Source organism: Ischnura elegans, chromosome 8 (assembly GCF_921293095.1).
Source record: "Ischnura elegans chromosome 8, ioIscEleg1.1, whole genome shotgun sequence".
NCBI lineage: Eukaryota > Metazoa > Arthropoda > Insecta > Odonata > Coenagrionidae > Ischnura > Ischnura elegans.
The window spans coordinates 30,077,640-30,103,464 of NC_060253.1; the positions used below are offsets into that span (position 1 = coordinate 30,077,640).

Here is a 25,825-nt window from a genome sequence, read left to right on the forward strand (position 1 = left end):
AAAATAGGCATGTAGAGAATGTGTGGATTGCAACTCGTTTTCTTCATTTTTTTGGCTGGTTTAACAAAATATAGAACGGAAATACTATATTATGATATTATTAGATTTTAAATTCACGAAGACATTTTATTAATGCTCTTTCATACATGAGATCAATCTTTCAGAGGGCTCTCATAAGTAAAATAGGAACCCACGTGAAAAAATTCTAAACACGCCCAAAGTATGAACCTCCTCTATTCCTTCGATATATTATTCAATCTTTCTACTTTGGGTGATAGTCCTTGAACTTGGAAATATCTCAGTATATTTACCTTTACACAGGTGCGTTAAACATTTGATGTCATACAGAAATATATAGCATCCTTTTAACTTAGGTTAGAGGGACTTGACATCAACTTTCTACATCATATTATTCCATATTTCTTCGGTATTTTGCGATTCAGTTCCGAAACAGGCATCATATAAAGTTCCCATCTATACTCAAAGGATTATTTTAGCATGTTAATTTTAGTTGTATTGAATCAAGCATCATGCCCATATGCATAATGAAAACAATTACTCATCATAAAAAAATACAGCAAATCACCACTGTCGACGCTTAATATAATAGAATATTCGCGAGATATCAGTGCCTAAATTAGTATATAATTTAGTCTATTGAGTATAATTATTGCTAAACGTATTCTTGAAAATAATTCGATATTTTATATAACTTCGTGATAGAAAGGTTTTTTGAAAAGATAATTGATGTAGACTTTTTTGGTACTGATAATGTGCGAGATACTTGTATGTCATATGTACTCTTTTCTAAGAAGCTAGATGAGTGACCATGAAATTGAAGCTGGATTTTCTTTTGCATCTTTCATGGAAATTTCTCACGATAATGGCTCTCTCAACAGTATGACGAGAAACTCACATCGCGTGGACAGATAATTTCCCCTAAGCACGTGCAACCGGGAAAACGTGCATGCAAAAATGCTCCTATTTGATATTGTGAGCACATATGAGACAATATCAGAGGGAGCTAGGCTCGAGAGCCATTAGCCTAGATATTTCGTTCAAAAATGCACACGCACTGGTACACCGTTGCTTGTGATTCTATTAGCAGAAAGGTTCGCCAATTTATCTGAACCCGGAAAGCACTGTAACGTTGTCAATCAAGCGATGATTTCAAATCCGAATGACCATGGAAAAGCATATGATCTAGCTATTCTAAAAACATAACTGTCACTTGTTCCTGGATTTCAGACTCTATTTTGTATAATTTTGTTGGTGTACGTATCAATAATATTTTTTCCTTTCCGGAATACTAATTGATTTTATATACAAAACGAATAGCACCAATCTATAGTGCCTCGTCGGAAAGCGTAAAGCATCAAAAGTAATAACAGGTATAAAAAAGTACAATATATATTTGAAATGGAATTGTAGAAAATATAATTCATATATCGCAATGTTCAAATGGTTTTGAAATATCTGGGGTTGAACGTTTTTACGTATTTTTGGTTCATCATGCCAACAAAATTAATACATGTTTCTATGTAAAATGCTCCAAAACAGAATGAGTATGAACATAAATTTACCTATTCCTAAATACTGCATTAAAATTGTTTGAAATAACTTGATAGTATTCGTGTAACGTATTTCTGAGGCAGATCATTTTTAAACTATTGGTATTTCTCCCAGACTATTTTATATAATTCATTTCAACATCTCCTTAATGATAATGTGCAGAATGACTAATTACTTCAACCTTCGTTGTGATTAAGCACGAAAGTTGTATACTAGTGCTATTAGTATGTAATCTGGAGCTCTATTGTAAGTCATGAAAGTTTCTTACTTTTTGGAAGTGGTCCAAGTTTGACTGATCACTTGAATATGTCATTAAGTCGATAAGTCTTCCATTAATGTCAATAAATTTACCCCCTTAGGATAAATGTATCTTCTTCCTTCATTGAAATTACTTTTTAATCACGTATACTAACTTTTTTCTCCAGTTTCGTTTCATTTTAAACATATAAGAAAGAAAGTAAAATTGCTAAATACATCTCAAGCATGAACATCAGTTCGATATAAGGAAGGTATGATGAAGAAATAAATAAATATTCCTGAATGGAGAGAAAAAGCCAACAATGATGCTAAGTTAGCTACCACTACAGAAACTAATTGGGCTATTTTCGTTTCAAAATCATCTCGCCGAATTGAATGCGAACTATATGAAAAAATAAGAATGCACGCTTTTGTTAACTAAGGCTGAAATTAAAATTAAAAGCATTGTACTCCACTCTGGATGTGCCACTTTGAAAACCCATTTTTTATATATATTTTTTTAAATTTTCACTGTAAAACTTTTCTCTTGGCTAACAACCTCCAATTTGCTAGGCCTTGTTTGAAGTAACAAGTTAATACTGAGGGATCACAAAATAACCTCTCGCTCATGAGCATGCACAGCAGACGTAATGTATTTCCCTACGTCTGGTCTGTGTTTTGTTTTACTCGTGGTTCCAAAGAGCGGTGTTTGCGGTAGTCCGCAAATGTATAAGCATAGAGATCCGTCCAACTTGTCCATTTGTCTCCAACGGCGCACGCGATATTCGCAGTGGCGCCGCCTAATGTTTTCCTCTGAAAGAAAATCCTCGGCGAAATATTTATTTCCATGCCTTCATTCCCTTCACGATGCTTCATTTTCAAAACACAGCTTTTTTGTTCCGCAGCCGAACGCAAAAGAGGCTACGGTGGCAACGTATTATGGCGCAAATCAGTGCTGCCTTGATGTTTTTTTATACACAGGAAGCTTATGTTCACGAACATGCATGGATAATATTACTTTTTCTCATAAACATTATCCTTTGGTATCGTATTCTCATGTATCTGGCATTAATGCTCCACTTCTTTTTCTTCAGATCGTTAATGTAACTAACCAATGCCTCCCCAAAGTTGGTATTTTGCCATTAGCTTGCAAATACCACGCTTAAAACTGACGACATAATCTTTAACTTTTTAGTAAATATACAGCGTGTCTTCATACATAATACCTAATCCTCAAAAATTCACCATATACGTCCCACAAAATGAAGAGGTAAAATTTTCTTATTTTACGTGCAGGCAAGTGGTAACGAAAGTCTATTTCATATTGTCCAATGTACACCAGATGAAAGCGTAAGTTTTTAAAGAAGTAATTCATCGAGAAAAAAGACCAGTTGAATGGGTATGACATATCACCTTAAACTTAATTGGAAGGTTGGAAGTTTAATTGACAATGATAATACACCATTTTTAGTGTAGAAAATAGCACAATAAAGTGCATACTGTGCACAATAAATCTCAAATCACTTAAGGTTGCACTTTAAAAACTTCTGCGTCCAAAATCGAGTCGTTTTCTTTGCATACGCTTCTGTTATCGTAAAGGCGGTGTCCGTCATTGTTAGACTTAACATCGCTGCGAATGTTTTGGAAATGGAGAAATGTAATGTTTTTAAAGGTTTATTGAACGCATTAACATCATCAGGAATTCTATAAGGGCTTAGATGTTTTCCATAGCCTGCAAGAGCATATTTTTGAAGCATGGTAACTATAGGAACGTGGGAAATATTGAGTAATACCCCTGAAACTCATATATTGGGTAGTTACTGATGTTTACTAATGACGAATTCTCTTAATTTTTATTTGGAAAATCCTCACGTCTCGACGCTTATGCCTTGTCACATTATTATAATTCGAAAGAAAAAAATTCCTCTATCTATCCGTTCGGAAAAATATCTCTCTCAATTTATAGTTTCTGTCGGACCTGGAAACGTAGTAGGGTTCTATTATGATGTTCTGCGTATCACTCGTACGTAGGTATATCTATTCTCAATTGCTCAAGTAATCTAAGCACAGCGTGTGCAGTGGGAAGATTTGGCGTGCAGTACCTTTGAGAGGGGCCTATATACGAGAAATCTTAAAGATAAGAAACACACGAGGAATGAGAGTTTCAGGGAAGTGAAGGCATTAGCTTGGCCATGAGAGAAATAAAGATCTACTGTATATCAGCCTTAGAATACTATGAATAATGAACTTTCAATGAGCACCATTTTGTCAGAGTAATGAATAATCAAGCTATGATCTATCAGGAAACCGATCAAGTTATTGCGTATTTTAATAATATATTTTACCCTTCCATTTACTTTCCTCCCGAATTCTATGAAGATTTTGAATCGAACTAAAGCTAAGCAACATCTCTTTAGTTTTATCATGCGGCACTGGCTGTAATACAAGGCTTGCCGAGTTAGAACTTTTCCGTTGGATTTAGGAGGCAAGGATTAAAACATCCTTACAGGTTAGACTCCTTGCAGAGCTAATATGAAACACCAGGAAGTATCTGAAGTACGTAGGCGTTTATCTGAGAGGGTTAATAATTTCACGGAATCGCTATAAACGTAATAGTTTCTATAAGGTCGTCCATAAAGGGAATGAGTCGGAATAACTTTTTACTTGAAATGGAGTTTTACTTGAACTGACGGAATGGATTAGTTTACTGAATGAATTTGCCTGAGAGTAGCACGTAGCTGAAGTTCAAAGAGAACAAAACGAAAGCTATTCAACAAGTTGCTAACAATACCAATTTCTGTAGCGCGTGAACGTATGGGAAGTATTATCATAATACCAGTCTGAATTTCAATAACTTATAGCGTAGTTCTAACTTAATGAAAAAAGCAGCATAACTCTAAAGTGTATTAATAAAGTGATAAGCATTATTGTTCGTACTAAGTTTATTGGATTTTAATCTGCTAATTTTAGAAGCAATAAGCGAAAGAGTAATATATCATGAATTGTAAAACGATGAGTTTTACTCAATAAACTGTTTTGAAGACATAGTTTTTACATAATTTAGTAAAATTCTATGCTAATGGTCTAGTTTTGCAAGAAAAGTATTTTATTAAAATGGCGGATTATGGACGCATGAACTCCCCGAAATTTAGTATTTATAGCCACAAACTTATTCATGAGTATTATATGCAAAGGAAGACCTCAGATACATTGTTTTCAAATTATAGCTACAGCCTGCCAAAACACAAACAATTTACCCAACTCTGTCATATTTTTTAAGTTTATGGACATATCAAATACTATTGCGACTCAAAATGTCTGCTTTTATTCTTAAATTTACTGAATTTTCCATTAATGAAAGGTACACTTCTGAATTTCATTTAGTTTAATAAAACAGCTATTTACGATGAAAACTTATTTTTAACTGGATATAAATCCAAGAATATGACGCACATGTATACTAAAATTTAAAAAGAGAGTGCTACAAATTTGTGTAAGCCAGGATCTCATTGAAAATTCTATTTTTATAATTAAAACCTGAAATTATTGAATTTGCTGCTGTTAGGGGTATCCGAAAAGTATTTACTATAAATGAAAAATCATTGAATTTCCAATAACCTTGAAGTGACTCAAGGTGTACGTACGTTGTGCCATAAAAGTTCGGCCTTCATGAGGTTTTAATAGAGATATTAAAATTTGATAGAATGTACAAAGAAAGTTGCCACTTAAAAATATACATAATGTATTTATTTTCAATAAATGTATTAGGAGATTTCATAAAGAAATTGGAAGGGCAAGCATAAAAATATTCAAATAGTGATATATCTAATTTATAAAATAAAAATATAAATATTCACTCTAAAAATATTCACCTGGGAAGAAATCAGAGTGGCATTTAAGTCAAAATGGGGAATAAATTTAGCCTCCAAATATGGATTCTCATTCTGGCTAAAACGTTTTCGATGATGATCGAGAATTCCTGGCATGGAAAGCAATTTGGTAACATACTCACTATTAAAACATCGTTAAAAGAAAAAAATGCATCTATATTGATGAATGAGCACTCTTCCATCCACTAAATTTGAAATTAAATCCCCACGGAAAATAAAATTTAGCATTTAGTGTAAACTTGGTTCTTTAAATTCCCATTAGAATTGATAAAAATTCAGTTTTGGAAAATGAAACGAGTCAAAATACAAAATGCAAGGCATTTCGTAGATGACTTAATTTTTAGATGGCACACAGCATATAGAATATTTTGATCCCTGTTCGATATCTTTTTCTGTAGCCTTAGATAGATATTCTTATAATCTTGAAAATATCGGTACTAAAATTTGAGTACTGTGCATAGCGCCTGCCAGACTCCTCCACTTATTAAAAAAAGCTCCTCTTCCTGTATTAAAAATAGCTCCTCCACTGGATAAAAATGACCGAGATTACATTTTGCACTGAAGTATCACCAATAGGCACTTTTTCCTGCGTAGTGCAGAGTGAGTGATTAAATCAGATTTTTCTCTTTACTCCCATTCTACGTCGTTAGATATTCAATTTGATACCAAACTCCCTTGGAAAGAATTTATTTCCAACAAGCTCTCAACAGCACCTCACGCTGTTCCTTGGAAAAGATGCTAGCTGACGTAAGTAAGGCGGTTGCTGCATGGCAAACTAATTAATATAAAGTTCCCAGGATGTCTCGCCACGACGGCCCCAGCCTGTTGCATCTTTCGTATTAAACTGAGATGAATTTCAAAATTAGCTACGATTTGTGACGTGTTGGCGCCAGAAAAGCTAATGTAGGCTGTGGTTTGGATGGCCATCCTTCACGTAAGGCATAATGCACACATAAAATCTTAATATTTCCTCGGAGTTTTCTCGTATGAGCATAATAGAAAATCAATAAAAATATTTACAGTCATTAAATTCAGTCTTTAGGTTTTGAAATAAACCACTGATTTGGGTATTTAATATTTAACATAATGAAAATTACTTGTCTTTTCCCACACTCATTTACTCATTCCAACCTAGGTTTTTTGCACAATTCCATTTTTAAGGTGGCATTGAAAATGGAATAAGTGTGAAGATAGACAAGTACTTTTCATTTCGTTAGATAAGTGCGGAATTAGACAAGTCATTTTTAATTATGTTATATATCAAATATTTCTACCGAATAATGCCGTAAACTGTATCTTTTATTGATAAAATATATATATTTTTTAAAAGTTTAGGATTCAAAGCCCTGTCTATCATCGATTTTGAGACTTTGTAAGTCTTCATGATGAATAAATAAAATATTATAACGTAAGCAGATGTTGACACGATTGGCCTCTAGGGTGAACGGTGCGTGATGGCTTATCCATTACGTCTATAGTCGAAAATCTAAAATGAAAGCCAATAAAAAGATGAAAATTGCCGAGAGAGTCAATTTACTGATCCTCGAATAACCAATCTTAGAGCCTTGTGATGGCAACAGATGGGGAGTGGTGGGGAAATTGGAAGGAATTGGAGGGGGAAGACGAAAAGGGAAAGATCTATCAGATAGCTATTAAATTAATCCATCGTTGTCTTCTATGGAGAGGACATTCTGTCTGCATATATTTTTGAAACAGTAGAATATGCGCGATAAGGTTTCCTCAAGCTAAGCGGTGGTATACGATAACGAAATATGAAAACAATGTTAACCTTATGGGCTTATTTTCTCTACCTTTTCACGTAACTATGAGATTTTGTTTGAGAGCAGAAAGTGATCCTTGAAATCCATCAATTTCATATCCCGCCCATAAAACCCGTTATTTCAAAAATGAATAATAAAATAATGAAACCATTAAAATCGCCTCATAAGAAGCCTTCAGAACTTGAATAGCATGAATGATTCTCAGAAAGATTGAAAAATCAATTTTCATAATTCTATTTAGTCCTATAGCGTTTAAAATACAGTAAATTACTCAAGAATGGCATTTTTAAACTATGAGATAAGTCCTAACTATGAATGATATCGATACCTTGGAGGAGGTGGTAAGAAGACTAAGAAGAATATGAATGGGAGATAGCACTATACCTTTGCAGCATTGCAGGTTTGTCGCGCTTTAATTCTCAAAAATATACCTACCCAGGTGAATAAGTCGTGCATAATATTTTCTTAAAAATTTCATGGTATTTTCAAATCAGTGTACGTCAAGATAAAATTTTATAACATGCGGGTGATTCCATACTGATTCATCGCTGCATAGTCCACGCCTCCTCATAAATATTACTTTCCAATTTCAATGCAAATAATAGAAAAATGGTATTAGGAACGTGGTAGTCACAATTGAAATAAAATATTTGTACATTTCTGATGACAAAAATGATGTTTTTTAAGAATATTTCCTCGATGAAACATTATTTACCTTGGTCTAATATCAATTTAGGATCCTTCAAATTTAATAGTGATCAAAGCACCTGACGCATACGTAGGAGAAATATGGTTCGATTCCAGGTCAGGTGAAGTGAATTTCTTTTGTGAACATTCTGTTGTCTCGCTAATTTGGTCATGTTTCCGTCAAGGATTACCGCTGTCAATTAGGAGGTATTTTACCTCAAATTCACAAAAAAATCATTGCGCAAATCCACTTTTTAAAACTGACCAGGAAAAAAGCCTAAGTTTGGAATAAAAAAAACTGTCGGATTATATACATCACTGTCACACATTTACCCCATAATGATGACTACCGCAACTCGCTGGAATTTCCATTTTTTCTACACTGCCCCTTCGTATAAAGGGCTAAAAGTAAAAAAAACAATATCTGCCTATAAACAAACTTGTCAAAAATGTCATCTATTGAGCGGGAAATACTGATTTAAATTTTCCTTTCATCTTGTACACAACTGTCAAAAGACCTCACTTCGGAATGAATACTCATCATCAGAAATATTGCTGTTAAGAGTAGTGTGATGTAAGCACTATCACTCCCCCATTAGATGATGCCCCAAGTTTTTCCATTCATGGACTATACCATAAAACGGATCAGAAACCTGGTGATCACCAACAAAACGAATGAGATATGAGGGTTATTAATGCACTTCCATATACGCAATATTGCCTCTACATAAGAAAAGAGTTGGATAGACTGGATTCATTGGAAACGTGATCGGCAAAAATAGAATGAATGAAAATAGAAATAGAATACATTTTCTGGCTGCAGTGCCTGCCAAAAAATGAAAATAATGACTCAAATAGAAGCGTAGGCATAACAAAAGAGATGAATGAATACTGTAAATAAACATACCAATGATGAACTAAGCAAAACGACTGATGAGAATTTGGCAGCACATATCCATTAAAAATTTGACAACGTGCATTCGAGACCAACATCTCTCATGGCAACGCGTGAAAACAATTACTCGAACAGCGCATCATCGCAATGAAAAAAAAAAGAAATGAATTAAATACAAATCCTGTTGGTGCTGTGGGCATAGTAGCTCAAGAATATTTTTCAGTACTAAACTATTTTTATTACTCTTGGGCAAAGAATTTGATTACGGAGTAAAAATATTACTCGGTCAGAAACGTGGACGTCACGAATGGGAGAAGTAAATAAGAATGCTGTCGTGAAATAATACCGAATATTTTCCAATATCTATGCATTAACATTTTCAGCAAAGAAATTGGCACTCACTATAAACAGATAATGTATACTGATGGTATGTTAAGTGATAATGTTGGAATTGATAGTATTTGCGTGCACATTTCCAATGATATCTTCATTAAATAATTTGACCATGCCGATTCGGTCAGAAACGTGTTCGCACGGAATGAAATGAAGGAAATGAGGTCAGGGATCTACAATGTGGGTATAACGGCTTGATTTAGTTTACCCCTATCTACCTTAATCAAAACATTTGTCCACACCTATACGGTCAGAAACGTGTTCGTCCGGAATAATGGAATGAAGAATATTAGGTCATTTACTCACCGCATTTCCCGTGATATCTGAGCGCCACGTTGACGCCTGCCGTACAAGCCGCTTTACGCAGGTGGCAGAGCGACGGATAGTCCTTGGCGTCGTCCCCACAGATGGGCCCGGCGCCCGCATGGTCCCCGTACACTGGACACCGCTCCGGACACTCGCACGTGGCCGAACGTCCGTCCGGTGCTGGGACGCACCTTGCTCCGGCCGGGCACTGCTTGGCCGCGCACGGGTCACCGCCACCGCCTGGAGGGAAGACGTAGCAGCCGCGTGAGCACTTGGGCGCACTAAGGGATAGGGCGGCGAGGAGAAGGAGGGTGGCGGCGAGCGGGCTGGGGACCGCCGGGGAGGACGAGGCGGAAGCTTCGGCGGTCGTCTTGGCGTTCGACCACCTCTCCGACATCGCGCGGAGTGCCACGCACGCCACCCGGCGGCCGGGTGGGGAGTTGAGGCGGGGAAGTGACTGAGATAGGGGAGGGGGGTGAGTGAGGGAGCGGAGGGGAGGATTGTATATTGGCAGCACCTCGGAGGAAACGTACACAAGATGCCGCGCATGCAGGCTGCGCAGTATTAGTTGGTTAAGGATATCGTATACCACCACTACAGTATTCCAATTAAACCGTAAGTTTGAATGTTGACGGAGCACCATCATTAATGTATTCATAGTATCAAAACATCGCGCATATTTCCTTACCCTTGTTAGTATCGTAAATAATTACAAATCACCTTGCAATAAAGAAATCGCTGATAAAAGGGACTGTAAAATTGGTTTGTGATGGGCTACATTACGGGCATTAGAACATTACTTCCCCCAGCGCTCAAAAAAACAGCCGTATTATATTTTTTTTCAATGGAGCATTCACGGAAACATTTCCTCGCTTTCAAAACCACTTTCCCAGATGCAACATTTTTACCAGTATACATTTAGGCTATTACGAGGCAAATAAAATGGCATGGAAAAAAAGATCACATTTGCCAGGACGTTTTACAGAAAGTAGAACAGTATATATTTTTTTGCAGTCGTAAATTCGTGGAACTTCATCTCATAAATTTCCTTACTATAATGCATTTATTATAACTTTACGACCCAGGTTGTGGCTGCAGAGCAATCATTTTCAAGGTATGTCACAAGTCGCAATATGGAGGGAATACAAAAACAGTGGATGGAATAAGCATAGCCTTCGTATTTCCCTAAGCCCACGTAATAACTCCCCATAAACTGTAGCTGTAATTAGATTTTTAGTCATTCTTCTTTTAAACTTTAAAGAGCCATACCCAAGGCTTGATCTAATACCAATGTATATCCACTATTATTCACACGAAGGAGTATTTCTTATAGAGGGCTGAAGTTTACGAGACAAAAATACTTCATTAAACCACTGATATTACTTTGGAGTAAATGGAGATATATATTTATTTATAGATTCATAATAATGTACGAGCATGGGCTCAATTATCAAAGAATTTTTTAGGTAATAAATGGTAATTTTTTTGTTGGATCAGATTTCGTAAGGACCTTGATATTTAGGTATGGTATTCTGAGGAGGCGACCGACAGCTAAGGTCATTTGCGCCATAAGGAAGGGTATGGAGGGAAGGGTGGAGAGAAACTCGGCGTCGCCATTAACCTGATATTAACAAAAGGCGACAAGGGGACCACGGCTTAACGTCCCATCCAACGGACGGATTGTTGCGCTTGAAATGTCCTCCACGCAACATTCAAGCTGGGATCAGGCAGTCTCTGAAAATTCTCTGCCACCGCCGGGATTTGAACCCGTGCCCGCTGGGTGGGAAGCCAACACTCTAGCCACCACACCATCCCGATTCCCGATATTTAGGTGGAACTCATGAGGAACATTCATATGCCTGCTCAAAAGAGCCAAGTTTTGGGAAAAAAGAAAGCCCCAATTTAACTAATATCTGCGAATACCCCTTGTATATAGTTTTCATGGTATTGTGTAGATGCAGTCTCTAATGTATTCATCACTTCCTCAATTCATTCCTGTATATTAAACCTGCAGGTAATAGAAGGAATTAGACAGCGGCGTAGCCAGGATTTTTAAATCGGGGGGGGGGGGGGGGGGGGGGTTTACCGGAGATTTTGGGGCCCGGTAGTATTGAAAAAACCCCAGGACAGATGACGGTCCTCCCTCGGAAAATTTCTAGCGATTTTTAGTGCTGAAAATCGCGATTTTTAGTGCTCAGACTCAGAGAAATATTGTACGAGTATTTATTACAAGTTTTTTATTGGGGTCCTCTTACTCGTTTTTCGTGCCTAGTTTATGGGCCCAAAGAAGGGGGAAGTAACCCGAAATTCCCCCTTCCATGACTACGCCACTGGAATTAACTGTAGCTGCAATGAAAAAGTCTTAGGTACGAATATATAAATAAAGCGGATAAGAGTTGAAAATTATATTGAACTCCACGGAAACTTTTCAGATTATTTACTCGTTTATAGAATAATGCCGGAATCGATGTAAAAAAAAATCGTACCATTGGGTGGGGGTAAACTTTTCAAAACCTATCCAACTGAATGATAGTGAATGCAGTAGAATGACAAGGTTAATGGAATGGTGCAAGATTAATTTTCCTTAGGCTTACGCAGAGGCTGCAAATGGGCAGTCTTAAAAGCGTTCCCTTTATGCACTACGGGGTTGAAAAAGATTTACATCCGCAATAGCTATGAGAAGACAGGTCTTGAAATGAGAAGGAATGACTCCATCTTCCGAAGTTGCAGCGTCTACCGACATCATTGACCCCACACATTCCGCGGAGGGAGCTCTTTCGTGTCAGAAGAGTGGCTGAACTCGGTTACTAAGGGACTGCACACAAGGAATGCCCCAGTTTGAAAGTCGTGGGCTTGCGCGATATCCTTTCGCGGGCTTACTGGAGGGAAAACATCCCCTTTTCCATTGATGACTCAAGTCCACAATCCTCGATTCCCTCTTGAGACAGCGTGCCCGAAGAAGTTGAGTAATAAAAAAACCTACTCTCTTTCCCTGACACACACCACTTATTCCTGGTTATTGCGTTATTATTTAGTTATTTGGTATTATTATTAGTTATTTGCGGAGGAAAACAATTTCATATTTTCTTTTTAAAGCCACTCATTTCTCCCCATATAACTGCATAAGCTAGGATCATTCAAGAGAAGTATACCTTTTCGTTTCATATTACGCTTCTGGAAATATAACGAATGACCTGATAATGTTTTTCTGTTTTATTGACCTACAGTAATTTAAAAAAATCTATGCTTGTCCAAGATCATCAAACCAAAGATAAATCATTACAAATAAAGTCAAATGGAAATATGCTTCATGAAATAAATAGTGCTTACTTTGTAGCTGATAACTAAAAGTAAAAACATATGTGAGAAAACTTTAAATGTATTAACGATTAATAAATATCTGTGCATAGTGTGGTTAAAAAACTTCTGCATATTTTTATCCCTACTCACGTTAGGTCGATTTCAATATAACCATTGGATTGACAATAATATACAATATAATTTGGATATTCTGTGTAGTACCAATATGATTACCATTGACACTATATAGAATTAACTATTTTTAAACCTTATATGAGAAATATTATCTATTATAGTCTGCTGAGAAAAACCTTACAAAAAAATCCCTCTCAGATTTATGAAATCAGTTTGTGAGCAAAAGACGAATTGGCCCTCTGTTGAGAATCTCTCTCGGCTTACGTTATTCTATCATCGACCTCATCTTTTTTATTCCACTACCCACCGCCCATAAATATATATAGGTAAGATTCACCCACATAAATACATATAGGGACGAGCGCATGTTTTTTTCCATCTTTCGTAGCCGTTCTCCATCTTGACTCCACCGCTCCGACCTCCGAACGCCGCCAGCATCGCTCCTATATTATTGAAAAGAGGAGCTTCAATTGCTGGAGGAAAAGGGAGACTCCCCTCCCTGTTTCCTTAGCTCACCCGGCCCGCACCATTCCGGCGAGGAAGGAAGGAAGATCTTCGTCGGGCGCGGGAAACCGAATATCCGATTCTGCTACATTTGTTTACTCTCTAGTCGCCCTTAGCCACCACCCTCAATCACGGAAGGCCCCTTTTGGGTCGCTTGCACGAATGCTAGAATGGAGTAACATCCAGGCAGTCACTAGATAATCTGTCATCCACCGAACATTCAAATGCATTTGCAGCAGTCGTCACTCGCGTCGCTGATGGCGGAGCGACCCGAATGTCACGTGGAAATCCGGCGTGAAAAGGACTGTTGACTGAAATATATATTTATGATAATATGATACAAATCAACGTCAAAACTTTTCTATGCTGGTCCTGGAGTGTATAAACGCTATTCTAAATGTTGAAATTGACTTGATTGCTTTGCACTTATAGACACGCTCCAGAAAGTTTTGAAATTCGATTTAAATGCACTCTAAGAGCCGGTTTTATACATTATGGTTAGCGCTAATCATATAGTGATATAGCCTTCCACTTCACTTGACGTTGATTTAATGTTTTGGATGGCTTTGAGTCTGATACTATACAGAAGCCAACTACAACTTTCAGCTACCGCCCGTTATAGTGGAGGCTGTATTATCTTATGTACCAGACGTCGTAAATCCGACCCTAAGGGGCAACATGAATGAAGCGTCTATGGGACGGCTTTCGGCCTTATTTCTGCAGTCCTCTCGATTTCATCCTTGACGATACTGATAGGCTAGGAAGATTTTTTCCGAGGTAAGGCTGTCAGCCTTATATCCAATCTACAACCTGGACTCAGGAAAACAGGCCACGAATCGCGGAGAGAGCATGCCTATGTTAAAAGATCCCTATCGTCGAATCGGGCTGCTTGCACGAATGGTAATTTAGAGGAACCACCAAGATGCTATGTCAGCCACCGCACATTAAAATGCATTTGCAAAAAGTCGTCACTCGCCCCTCTGGTGGCAGAGCAGGTACGAATTTCACGAGGAAATCCGGCAAGTTTTGGTATGCTGGGAAAAGTATAAGGCTGTATTATCACATGGTTAGAGCCAATCAGACATTGTAGAACAGGCCCTAAGTGACAACACGAATCAACTTCTACTGGACATATTTGGGCCTTCGCTCTGTCATCCTCTCGATCTTACCCACGGCGATCCTGTGAGGCCAGGAAGATTTTTTTTTTGGAAGGTTTGATTGTATGCCTTAGACACAATCCCTAACCAAAACTCAGTTGGGTTGGCTATGTATTGAGGGGAGAATATACCACAATGATAAAAGCTGTATCAGACGGATTACCAAGAAAAAAGCGACCTTAGAAACTGCCACGACTTCGCTGAAAGGACCAAGTCATAAAAGACGTGAGAAGAGTAAGAGCAGAAGCCGACTGAATGAGTATCGAGAGAAATGACGAGGTGTTCGTGTTGAGGTTCGAGGTGGTGTTATAACGTTCTGAGGTTTTAGTGACCTAATATGTAAGATGAGGTAAGATTCTGATAGGTCATAAACACGTAATGGTTTGCTCAACATCGCATTTAGATTATTATTAGGGATGTAGGATCGGATACCTCGGATCCAAATATCCGCGGATATTGCCCTTCATCGGATACATCGGATCCAAAGTCGTGGACGGCATCGGATCTGGATCCGAAATTTTAAATAATAGCTTCAGTGAATGCAACGCCCAATAAGGATTGAAAGAGTTTCAATTCTCTCTTCGAATGTGCCGTCGCATGCGATTATTGTCTTACGCCACTGGTCAGTGGTTTATCCGAAGATTTTTTCTATTTTCATTTCCAAACCCAAGCGTAACAGTTTAGGTCCTGGGCGTGTAAAGATGTTTAAAAAAATACAACTTGAAAGCCTATAAAATTATTTTTAATTTATAAAAATATTAAAATGTGTATGAAAATCTAAAAAGCATTCATTCGATTGTACCTACCCAGAATAAATTTGAATAATTACTTCGTTTAAGAGCAGGAATTTTAGGAAAATGCATATGAATCCGAAAATATCCGATCCAAAAGATCTGGCTCCGAAAATCGAGGATCCGATCCGAATCCGGATCCGAAAAAAATCCTGGATCCGTCCATCCCTAATTATTATGCGCAGCATAAATGGAGCTTCCTTGGAACGGAGTATGATCACCCATATGTGGTCCTCTTGTGCGTTTGAATTCGTTTAAAAGCAATATACCCACTTCCAAAATCACGAAATAAATGAAAAAAAAAGAACAGGAATTACATGAAATTTCCCATGAAACATCTACCTCCGCCGACCTCTATTCAAATTGACGGCAAAAATGTAAGTTTTGATTGGAGATGATGGTTCTGTGAAAGAGAGTATAAATTCTCGTCATCTGGAGTATATTAAACCATGAGAAATGAAATGGCGGAAACAAGCATATGCTAAAAAAATATATTTCTTATAGAAAATTGGAAATTTTGCTTGCGATTCCACTGTGAATTGAAAGAAAATTGTCATTGTCGCTGAGAATATATTTTGAGCAGAGATTTTAATCGCCTGATAGCTATATATGATTGAGTTTTACTTATGCTTTCTAATACTCATCGTCACCTACAGGAGAATGTACGTAAGAAAGAATTGCAATTTTGGGTTTGAATGAAGTCTCAAACGATTCAGGAACGATTTCAAAAATATTCGATAATTCAAATTTGTATGTGAGCAGGAAGGTCTCTTGAAAATTCGAAGCCGATAAAAGAGAAAATTAAGAGCGTTTTCTAATTGGATCCATCCCGATGATACACTCCACGCCTATTAGCTTTTTATGATTAAGATTCACTACTGCTGACCAGTACTCTATGTCACCAAAAGTATATTATGCGTTAGAGTGAATTTCGATTCTGGGTTGAAGAGCCTCATTCAACTCAGGAACGACTTCAAAAGTCATTAATAATATGAAACTTATAAAATTCAAAGCGAGCGTTATGAAAATATATTTTAAGGAGAGATTTTAATCGTCTGATAGGTACACACGATTAAATTTTACTTCTGCTTTCTAGTACTCACCGTTACCCACAGGATAATGCACGCAAGAAAGAATTGCAGTTTTGGGTTTGAATGAAGTTTCAACGATTTAGGGACGATTTCAAAAGTCTTTAATAATACAAATTTGTATGTGAGCAGGAAGGTCTCTAGAAAATTAAAAACCGATAAAAGAGAAAATTAAGAGCATTTTCTAATTGGATCCATCCCGATGATATACTCCGCACCTATTAGCTTTTTATGATCAAGTTTTAATACTGTTGACCAGTAGCCTATGTCTCCCAAAGTATATTATGCGTAGGAGTGAATTTCGATCCTGGTTTGAAGATCCTCATTCAACTCAGTAACGACTTCAAAAGCCATTAATAATGCGAAACTTATAAAATTCAAAGCGAGCAAGATGATCTCTTGAAATTTCGAAGCCGATACAAAGTAAAAATTAAGAACGTTTTCCAATTGGATTCATCCCGATGATAATTTAAAGGAGAGAATTCAATCGATTGTTAGATATTTACGATTAAGTTTCACTTATGCTGTTTAGTGCTCTGCGTTACCCACACCGTTAGCCTACGTTAAGTATATACTTACCTACGATATCACAATAATACGCGTAAAAGTGAATTGTATACTATTTAGGAACGACTTCGAAATCTCTTAATAATACCAACTTGTATATGAGCAGGATGGTCTCTTAAAAATACGAAGCCGATACCAGAGAAAATTAAGAACTTTTTCCGATTCCCGATTCATCCCGATGATATACTCTACGTGTACCTACTGTCAGAGCAAGCATTTACGCGTTTCATCGGATATCGAAATTCGTTTCCACAGGAAAGGACGCAGATGCAGGATAACTCGGCTTTCACGCGCGTTTCAAGCGAAACCTACAGGAGGGTACATTTATATTCCCGGAAACTATCTCGCAAACACCGCATTGACAACGAAGCATCGGTTCCCACGTGATGCTTTCAATCAAAAAACGAAAATGAGGATTGGAAGACACGATAGGAGTTCGACTTTTTCCATTCGACAGATCCTGTGTTTGCCCAAACGTGCGTACGTACTGCCCGAAAAAGTCTATTTGCATCAAACATTGAACGACAAAATTATGGAGAGAGATCAAGATCCCGTGAGCCATTTAATTCGACCAGCAGCAATTCCACTCCAATTTTTATCGCGTTGGGATCAGTATTTTTCTCAAACATGGAAGTGGTAGGCACCGTTGCAAATTGAACGTTTCTCGTTCCTCAATGAAAAAGGAGCAACTACAGAGATGGGATTCATCTGCGTGAATGGAAATCACTAGAGTATTCCCGCATGTGATCTTGAAATCTGAATGAAAGGAGATTTTCTTGTTTTGAAACCATAGTCCATTGTTATTCATTGTTGGTGAAGCGTTAATTTACAGCTAAGAGAGCAGAGAGTATTTGACAGAACACTTTTCTCTCTCTTACATGCTGACCTTTTCACTACGAGAGTTCGTTTCCCCAAGAAAAGGCAATTCGGAAACCAATGCGCTTGCTAAAGCCAATTCATACGCTTAACGTCCTCAAATGATTTGACTGTGAAATGTGGATAAGAGTTGAATTAGGCCTAATATATGATCATGATAAGGTTAACATATTTCTCAATTTAACCAGTCATTTTTCTTTGCTATACTGAAAATTATACTATCATATTAAAGTTTTCAGAGCATGTAGAATTAACGGTCAACGTTTGCCTGTTTAGCATGCAAAAACAATTACATTTAAGAAAATGCTGAGTTATAACTTTAATACGTTAGGAGATACAGTTAAACATTGAACTTTATCCATTTCATATTCACCGAAATTTTCCAGATGATATTATTTTTAAAGCACAACTGTTTTCTTCGGAAAAGCTTCATCAGGGCACTGCCACTAAACATCAAAGTACACTAATTAACTCAGTGAGTTGCCGGTGAAACCTTGGTTATGAGGAAGATTCGTAATCTTATCAAGGGATTCCTGACAAGGGATGCTGGTATTCGGCCATGAATATGTTCGAAACAGTAATCCTGCTTGCCGCTTACAGAGGGCCACCAGCATTGATCTTATGATCATTTAGTGATAAGGAGATCAGATCAATTAAGGTCAAACTGTTGTATAGGGGTAGTCTGTTCGTGTAACATGCTTTCATGCGTAAACAAACACAAGATATCAACTCAGATAACGGATAGTATCTCATGAAAGGAGCATCAATATCCTTCAAAGTACTAAGTTAAATAAACAACCGTTTCCTTCAATATGTTAAATACCTCTTGATATTAAACATCTTGGTCATTTCTCAGCGCTTCAATTGCATCCAAATGTAAATGGAAGGTATTTGTGAATAGCAGAGATATCTACAGAGGTAGAATTAAAAATGTGGTGTATAGAAGAATAATGAAGATAAAATGGAGGGAATGAATGATAATGAATAAGTATTTAGTAAAATAAGCATGCAAAAATAAGACAGGATAACATGGGCCAAATCATTTGGTGTGACGGTCTGATGAAGACAGTCGTCGAAGGTGCATGAGCTAATGAAGGCCCGGAATCAGATAAAAAGGACAGGTATTAAGGTAGTTAATGGGAATAAATACGTAAATATGATAAGGTTAGCTCATAGCAGAGCGGAGTGAGGAGATGCTTTAAACTAATATTTGTATGGTGACAGACTGCAGTCACCTTATCAATATAAGAGACTGATCGGTTGAAACTAAAAACTTTTCATGAGAAAAAAATTAGAAAAAACCATTCGGAATGTCAGCTGTGTTCTTCTCACCTAAAAAATGCAATGCAAATCTATACGGAAACGTAAAATTCACAGAAAGGTGATTGCAATACTTATCACTGTCCGATAATAGAGCTTTTGAGACTAAGTTCCAGTTAAGTCGGCACATTAATATATTTAGAGGATTAATTTTAAGCTTTATCAATATTTAAACTATCTTAGAATCAGATGTTCAAGTGAAAAATCTCCATTCTTTTTTTTTGGTTGGTGAATCTTAAGGAAAATGGAAATTCAAACGTCTGATTAAAGGTTATAGCAGAAATTAAACTACAATATACTCAAATATGGATATTCTAATAAGGAAATGATCGTGGTTACGTAAGATTACTGGGAACCAAGGAGAAAAATCTAAATCAGATTAATCAGGAGGCTCACGGATGTGGGACTCAGGGTGTAATACAAACCTGAGCTAAGTGTGTGGCATAACCTGATTTTAGATCAGCTATCTTTACTTGAAAATAACGTATTAAATTAATGAAAAAAATATCAAAACGGTAAAATCAAAGACTACTATTAAGATTGCATAAATTATGTATTATTTGGGCACAAAAAATATTTCAAGACAAGCTGAAATGTAATTCTACTCGTAACTACTCATAAAAATGAATTGAAAGACGAAAACAGACCTAATATTTAAAGGAGAAAACTATAAAGCACGTTGTTCCTTGCACAAGGTGCAATACTCAAGGAGCATCTTCTTCAAGCCCTTCATACCGTTTTTTCCCGTTTAATACTTAGTGGGACTAAAATGATACGGAGGCTAGAGAACACTTTATGAAACTTTTTTGCTTTCTATTTTTAACATCACATCTATGTAAATTTTAAATTGGATGAAACCTTTTTTCAAGGTATGACCTATGCAATTAACTGGTTTTTGACACTCGAAAGTTATGGATGATTTGCGTAAGCTTTCCTCTAGATTTATCCTGAAACCAAGAAGAAAAATTGAGGAGAGTATGGCTTCTTTAGGGACCTTGGCCGACCGTAACACATTTAGATTTACTCGTGTTCTTTTCAAGGGAGCTAAAACCTCCCAGGGGCAAGCACTCAGCAGAGAGGGGATGTAAACCACAGCAAAGGAGCCACAGCCGACGCGACCGCCACGATCAACACAACTCTTCATGATTCCTGCTCGCCTTCACGTCTCGTCCAATTCGAAACCTTTTTTCCTCTCCCCCTTTACTTTAGTCTTCGCGAAAGGGAAAGAATTTACGAGCGAAAGTGAATTAAGCTGAGTGATTTAAATACGGTGGTGAGAGGAGTGAAATGGAACGAGTTTAGACGGCACAGGGTGACATGAATTACGTTGCCTTAGAAATATTGATGCTAGAAAACACGAAGAAAATTAGGGATACTTGGAAGATACATAGGATAGTAGGGTAATAGGGTAGGTAATAGGGAGATAGGATAATAGGGTAAATTATTGTATACCACCGTGGATAAGTGTTACAACGGCTTTTAAGGTATAATTAGAAGTAATATCAGGCTGATTTACTTGAAAGGTAATGCGCCCACCCTATACTCTAGTACTACCATTTTACAGCTATGCATAAAAAGTGGTAACTTTTATTTAGCTCTTTCAACTTGTCTTCATTATTTCAATGAGCCCTATTTCCTTCCTATCTCAATACTCTTGATTTAGTATCCTCAAATATATCATTTACCTTCAAAATCATTTCGTCCCATAGTTTGTTGCCAATCCACACCATCTTCAAGTTTTTGTTATTTACCTATTGTGCATTTCCTGCCTTCCAAAACTACGCTGAGAACTACATGTATTTTTCTTTCTGAACAGTTCAATTATATTCCTCGACCACTCATTCTGATGCCCTATTCATAAGCAGACTTTTCTTGAGGCGATTTATGTTGGATGGCATGACTTATTGTAACAAAAGATCTAAAATACGTCAATTTAGGAATTCAGTTGATCCTTGAAAACTGCGACATATTGTAACTAATATCATACGACTGTATGCCATACCGTATTAATTTCCATTTGCATAATGGCTAATTTATAAATCAGAAGAAAGTGGACCGATACGAAAAGTATCAATTAGCCCTCGAGCGGGCGCGCTGGCGTATATAGTAAATTCGAAAACCAAGGATTTCAACATTGTACGTCCATTCTGGTCTTAAATGGCATCGTGTATTCTTGAAATGTACTTTGACTGTCTACAGTGCGAGTTTTCAGAGCTCGAATTATTTTAGCTTATTAATTTTAAGATTGGCAAGAGGAAACGACCCCGTGGCGTACAAAGTACACCGCACGACCGGCCGTGAACCTATTGCTTTGCTTTTCTTGAGTGGCCTCGCGTATTCTTACAATGCCATTTTGACTCTCTATAGCTTGAGTTTTTAGAGCACCAAGTATCGTGGCAATTTTTTTAGATCGGCAAGAAGAACCCGACTCCCGTGGCGTATAAATCACACTGCACGACCGGCCGTGAACCAACTGTATACCTATACATCTGTATCACCAATAAATGTACAAGTTTGAAATAATTTCTACAAATAAAAATAAATTTTAACAGAAATCGAGTGTTATCATATAAATGTATATATTGTGGACAAAGTACGCCACGCTCCCAGTCGTGTAAAAAACCCAGGCGCGCCCGCTCGATGGTTAAAGTTAAAAGAGCCAATTTCAGGGAAGGATGGCCTCAATGGATGGCCATTCAGTGACTTTAAATATTACAAATAAGGATTTTCCACTCGGTCTAAGCATGTTTTTCACTCAAAATTTATCGAAATAGTTTCACTAAGGTTGCCACTGGCCTCATTGTGCAGTTTTCACAAACCTAAACTTAGCTGAGCTCTCCGTGTATTTTTCTTCACTTCATGCGGTTTAATGAGAATTTTACGAAAAAATTATCAATATTTTGGCTCTAAATGAAAAATATGTGGTCGTGAATTTTCAACTTTTCCATGCCATCCCTTTCGATTATCTATATAAAATAATATCTTTTGAGAATAAAATGGACCGCTGTTACCTCATCGCCACGCTGCGGATATTTTTGAAAATAGGTTAAATGCACCCGAGTTAGCATCAAAAAGTAATCTCCTCGACTCTCGAAACAAAAAAATCAGAAAAGAACTCTGAATAAAACTCTGAAGATAGCTATTTCAGTTCCTGATCAGTTTCAAAAGAGTAATAAACATAAAATGCAAAAATACGATATTATTGATACTGTAAATTATAAACGTTTCCGCGGTACCAATAATTTTTGCGATGATATTCAAATTGTCTTGCTTAAAATTTAAAAAAAAGTATCGCAATTGACTCTCAATCCAATCTCAACATTCATCTATAAAATCCTTTTCAAATGATAAGCAAAAACCGAAAAAATGCGGCTGCAATCAAGATAATCATCTCAAGAATCTCTAAACACTCTACATTAACAAAAGAACAGCAGATCTTGCAAAAATTCAATCGAAACAAAAAAAAGCAATGTGCAGCTATTCAAAATCGTGTTTTCGACGCTAAAATAGCCGAAAACAGCTTCTACGCTATTCATATCGTCCACGTCACGTTCAGGTAGATAGTCATCAATATCTCAAGGCAGTCGGGAAAGACCGAAGACAAGGAGAGAGGAAAGTTGGAGGCCAGGGTTTTGGAAATAGGAGATGACTCCCGAAGAGAATTTAAGGGGAAAAAAATACGAGTTAAATTGTGCGGAAAAGATATATGGTGTGCCCAGGAAAGAAGGAGGGATATTGGAACATAAGGATGGCAAGAACCAAGCGGTGGAAAAATGAGAGAAAATGAATGAAAGTGAGCCTTAAAAGCATAAGATGGGGCTTGAACCGAGGACAATTACCTACATCAGTTGAAACAACGTTTTATCGGCTCAGCTACAAGTTATGCATATTCAAAAGGAAAATTTAACGTAATAGTATGCTAATTTATAGGTTGATCAGAAAGATTCGTAACATAATGTCGGTTATCGAGAAAGATAGAGAAAACATATCTGGTCTAAAAAGCCTTCTCGATTCATTTTATTTTTTTAAGTTAACCTAAAAACTTAGAACCTTGTATAATTATATCGGTTATTCATTTTCCTCGCGCATTTAATACACAAATTAATTACGATTTCAATGGAGAATGAAAATATAAAACTGGTCAGTAGTATCAGATTCTAAAATTGTTTTTTATATATTTCATTCCCATTAGATCTCATGTCATCTGTCTCAAGTCCTGAGTGATATGCTATCTCGAGACGTGGAGTTAAAGCGTAGGAGAGCTTAGGTCGTGATAGAAACGAGAACTTATGCGGTGAAGTTCCTCCCTATGATATGTTATGGAATTAAACTACTAGCCGCAGTAAGAAAATATTTATGAGCCAAAAATTTATTTCTGTCAGTATCGATAGATTGACATGCAGAACATAAGATGAAATTTCATATTGGAGTATATTTTTTTCTTGAACAAAGCCGTCATCGCAAATCGAATGTAATCAATCTTGCGATTTTTTTGATTGGTCGACCGATCTATCGACCTTGGTAACGATAGTGATGGAACTTAACCCTTTCAAGACCAAACTAACTTACCAACTGGTTTTTATCATTTTTTTGCATGTCCTATTTCTTTTCAAACTAATAAAGATATGTTATGAAAGAAAACCCGAACAAAAATTTTTAAACGCATTGTAAAGGATGTTCCCAAATGGGAACATGCCAAAAAATTTTGCTGTTGCTTGAAAAATAAATATACACTTGACTAAAAAACATAGTTTCACAATGTAATATATATTGATCTTTTGAATAAATGAGCATTTGTCACTGGCGAGCGAGTTTAAGGGAAAATATTGAATAAACCGCATACTCACTATGGAGCTGATTAAAATAACCAATTTTGAGAAGGTATAATTAACGACCAATGCACACACAAGTTATGCGACTTACTTGAAAAAATACTTCCATATCTTATTTCCATAACAAAATCTATTAAAGTAATGACGAGGTATGAAATATAATTTTTATAAATCTGTTCCCAAATGGGAACATTGGACTGTAAACGGTTAAGGGAGCCAGATATTGACAAAAATTTTGATTTCTGGGGACTATATTGCTTAACTGTTACAGCTACAATGTAGGTGAAAGAAAAAGTGACAATGATAAAAGAAAACGATGTCGAAATGAAGATTGAAGGAGATGAATAAAGGCTCAAGAAATTAAATTCGGACGCAGGCAGAAAATAAGATTGCCGAGAAATTGCATAAAAAACTCAAAGATTTTAAGCTTTCTGATGATTCTGTCCGAAAAATGGTAAAAATATCGCTGTCCCTGATTTATAATGTAAATTAAATTATGAATGATAAAAAAGCCCGACTTCACTTCATGAGAGCTCACAAAATATACATTTGGAGTTGGTGATATTAATAATATGAGTATTGCCTATTAACCAATTGCCTATAGATCTAATGATGCGCATAATAAAAATTATATTGATAAGATTATCTATGAATAATTTTATCTATTTCTGAGCGATACGAAGGCCACGAAGGCTGAAAATTACATGTTATTGAAAACATGCGATCAATTCAATACTAAAAGATATGAAAGACCAATCAGCAGTGTTTTCAGATATTTTAGTAATAGAAATATAAATCTCTTGATTGTACAGGCAGAAATAACATTGCTTAAAAAAACAATGAGTAATTTAAATATTTTAAAGTGATTGTTTTGAAATTTCGCATGGAAAAATAGAACATTTTCAGGAATATGCTCCTAATTATTTATATTGTATTCGCCGAATACTTACCTACTATTCATGGACTGAATGAAAGAATCATGCAAATATAATACAAATACACAGTGTGTGAAAATGAGGACTTAGGAGATGAAGACGATCGCAAAGTTGGCAAAATTTAAATTTGTCTTTTACGTTATTGGAATCGTATACTTAGAAACTTATCTTTTCCGCTTCAAAATTTATTTCAGAGATACTTCTAATAATTACTCAAAAGCTTCTCAATTCATTTAATGTTTAAGAATTTACCTGAAGGCTTAAGAACCTCGCATTTTCATATCAGTTATTTTTTATCTCGGCAATATAGACCCATGTACTGCACAAATTAATTACGATGTTAATGAAGAAAGTGATCATCGGTTAATCTTAAACTGATCTGAGGTATATTACTGTCTAAAATTGTCTTATATGAATTTAATTCTCATTATATCATAGCCGTTAGTAATGCGCTATCTCTAGACGAGAAGAGTATAGCGTTGGAGAGTTCTTGATAGAAACGAAGAATTAATACGGCGAAGTTCTTCCCTCTTCATGAAGTATAAGCTCATGAAAGACG

At 36.5% G+C, this 25,825-nt stretch overlaps 1 protein-coding gene across 1 annotated transcript in view; it reads right to left on the reverse strand.

The window, feature by feature from the left end:
* LOC124163852 (agrin-like) overlaps positions 1-10,158 on the reverse strand; it is a 195,468-nt gene extending 185,310 nt beyond the window's left edge. The window contains exon 1 of the mRNA XM_046540955.1: positions 9,762-10,158. Within this exon, the coding sequence (XP_046396911.1) occupies positions 9,762-10,158 (397 nt within the window). The remainder of the gene's footprint in view (positions 1-9,761) is intronic.
* Positions 10,159-25,825: the final 15,667 nt, after the last annotated feature.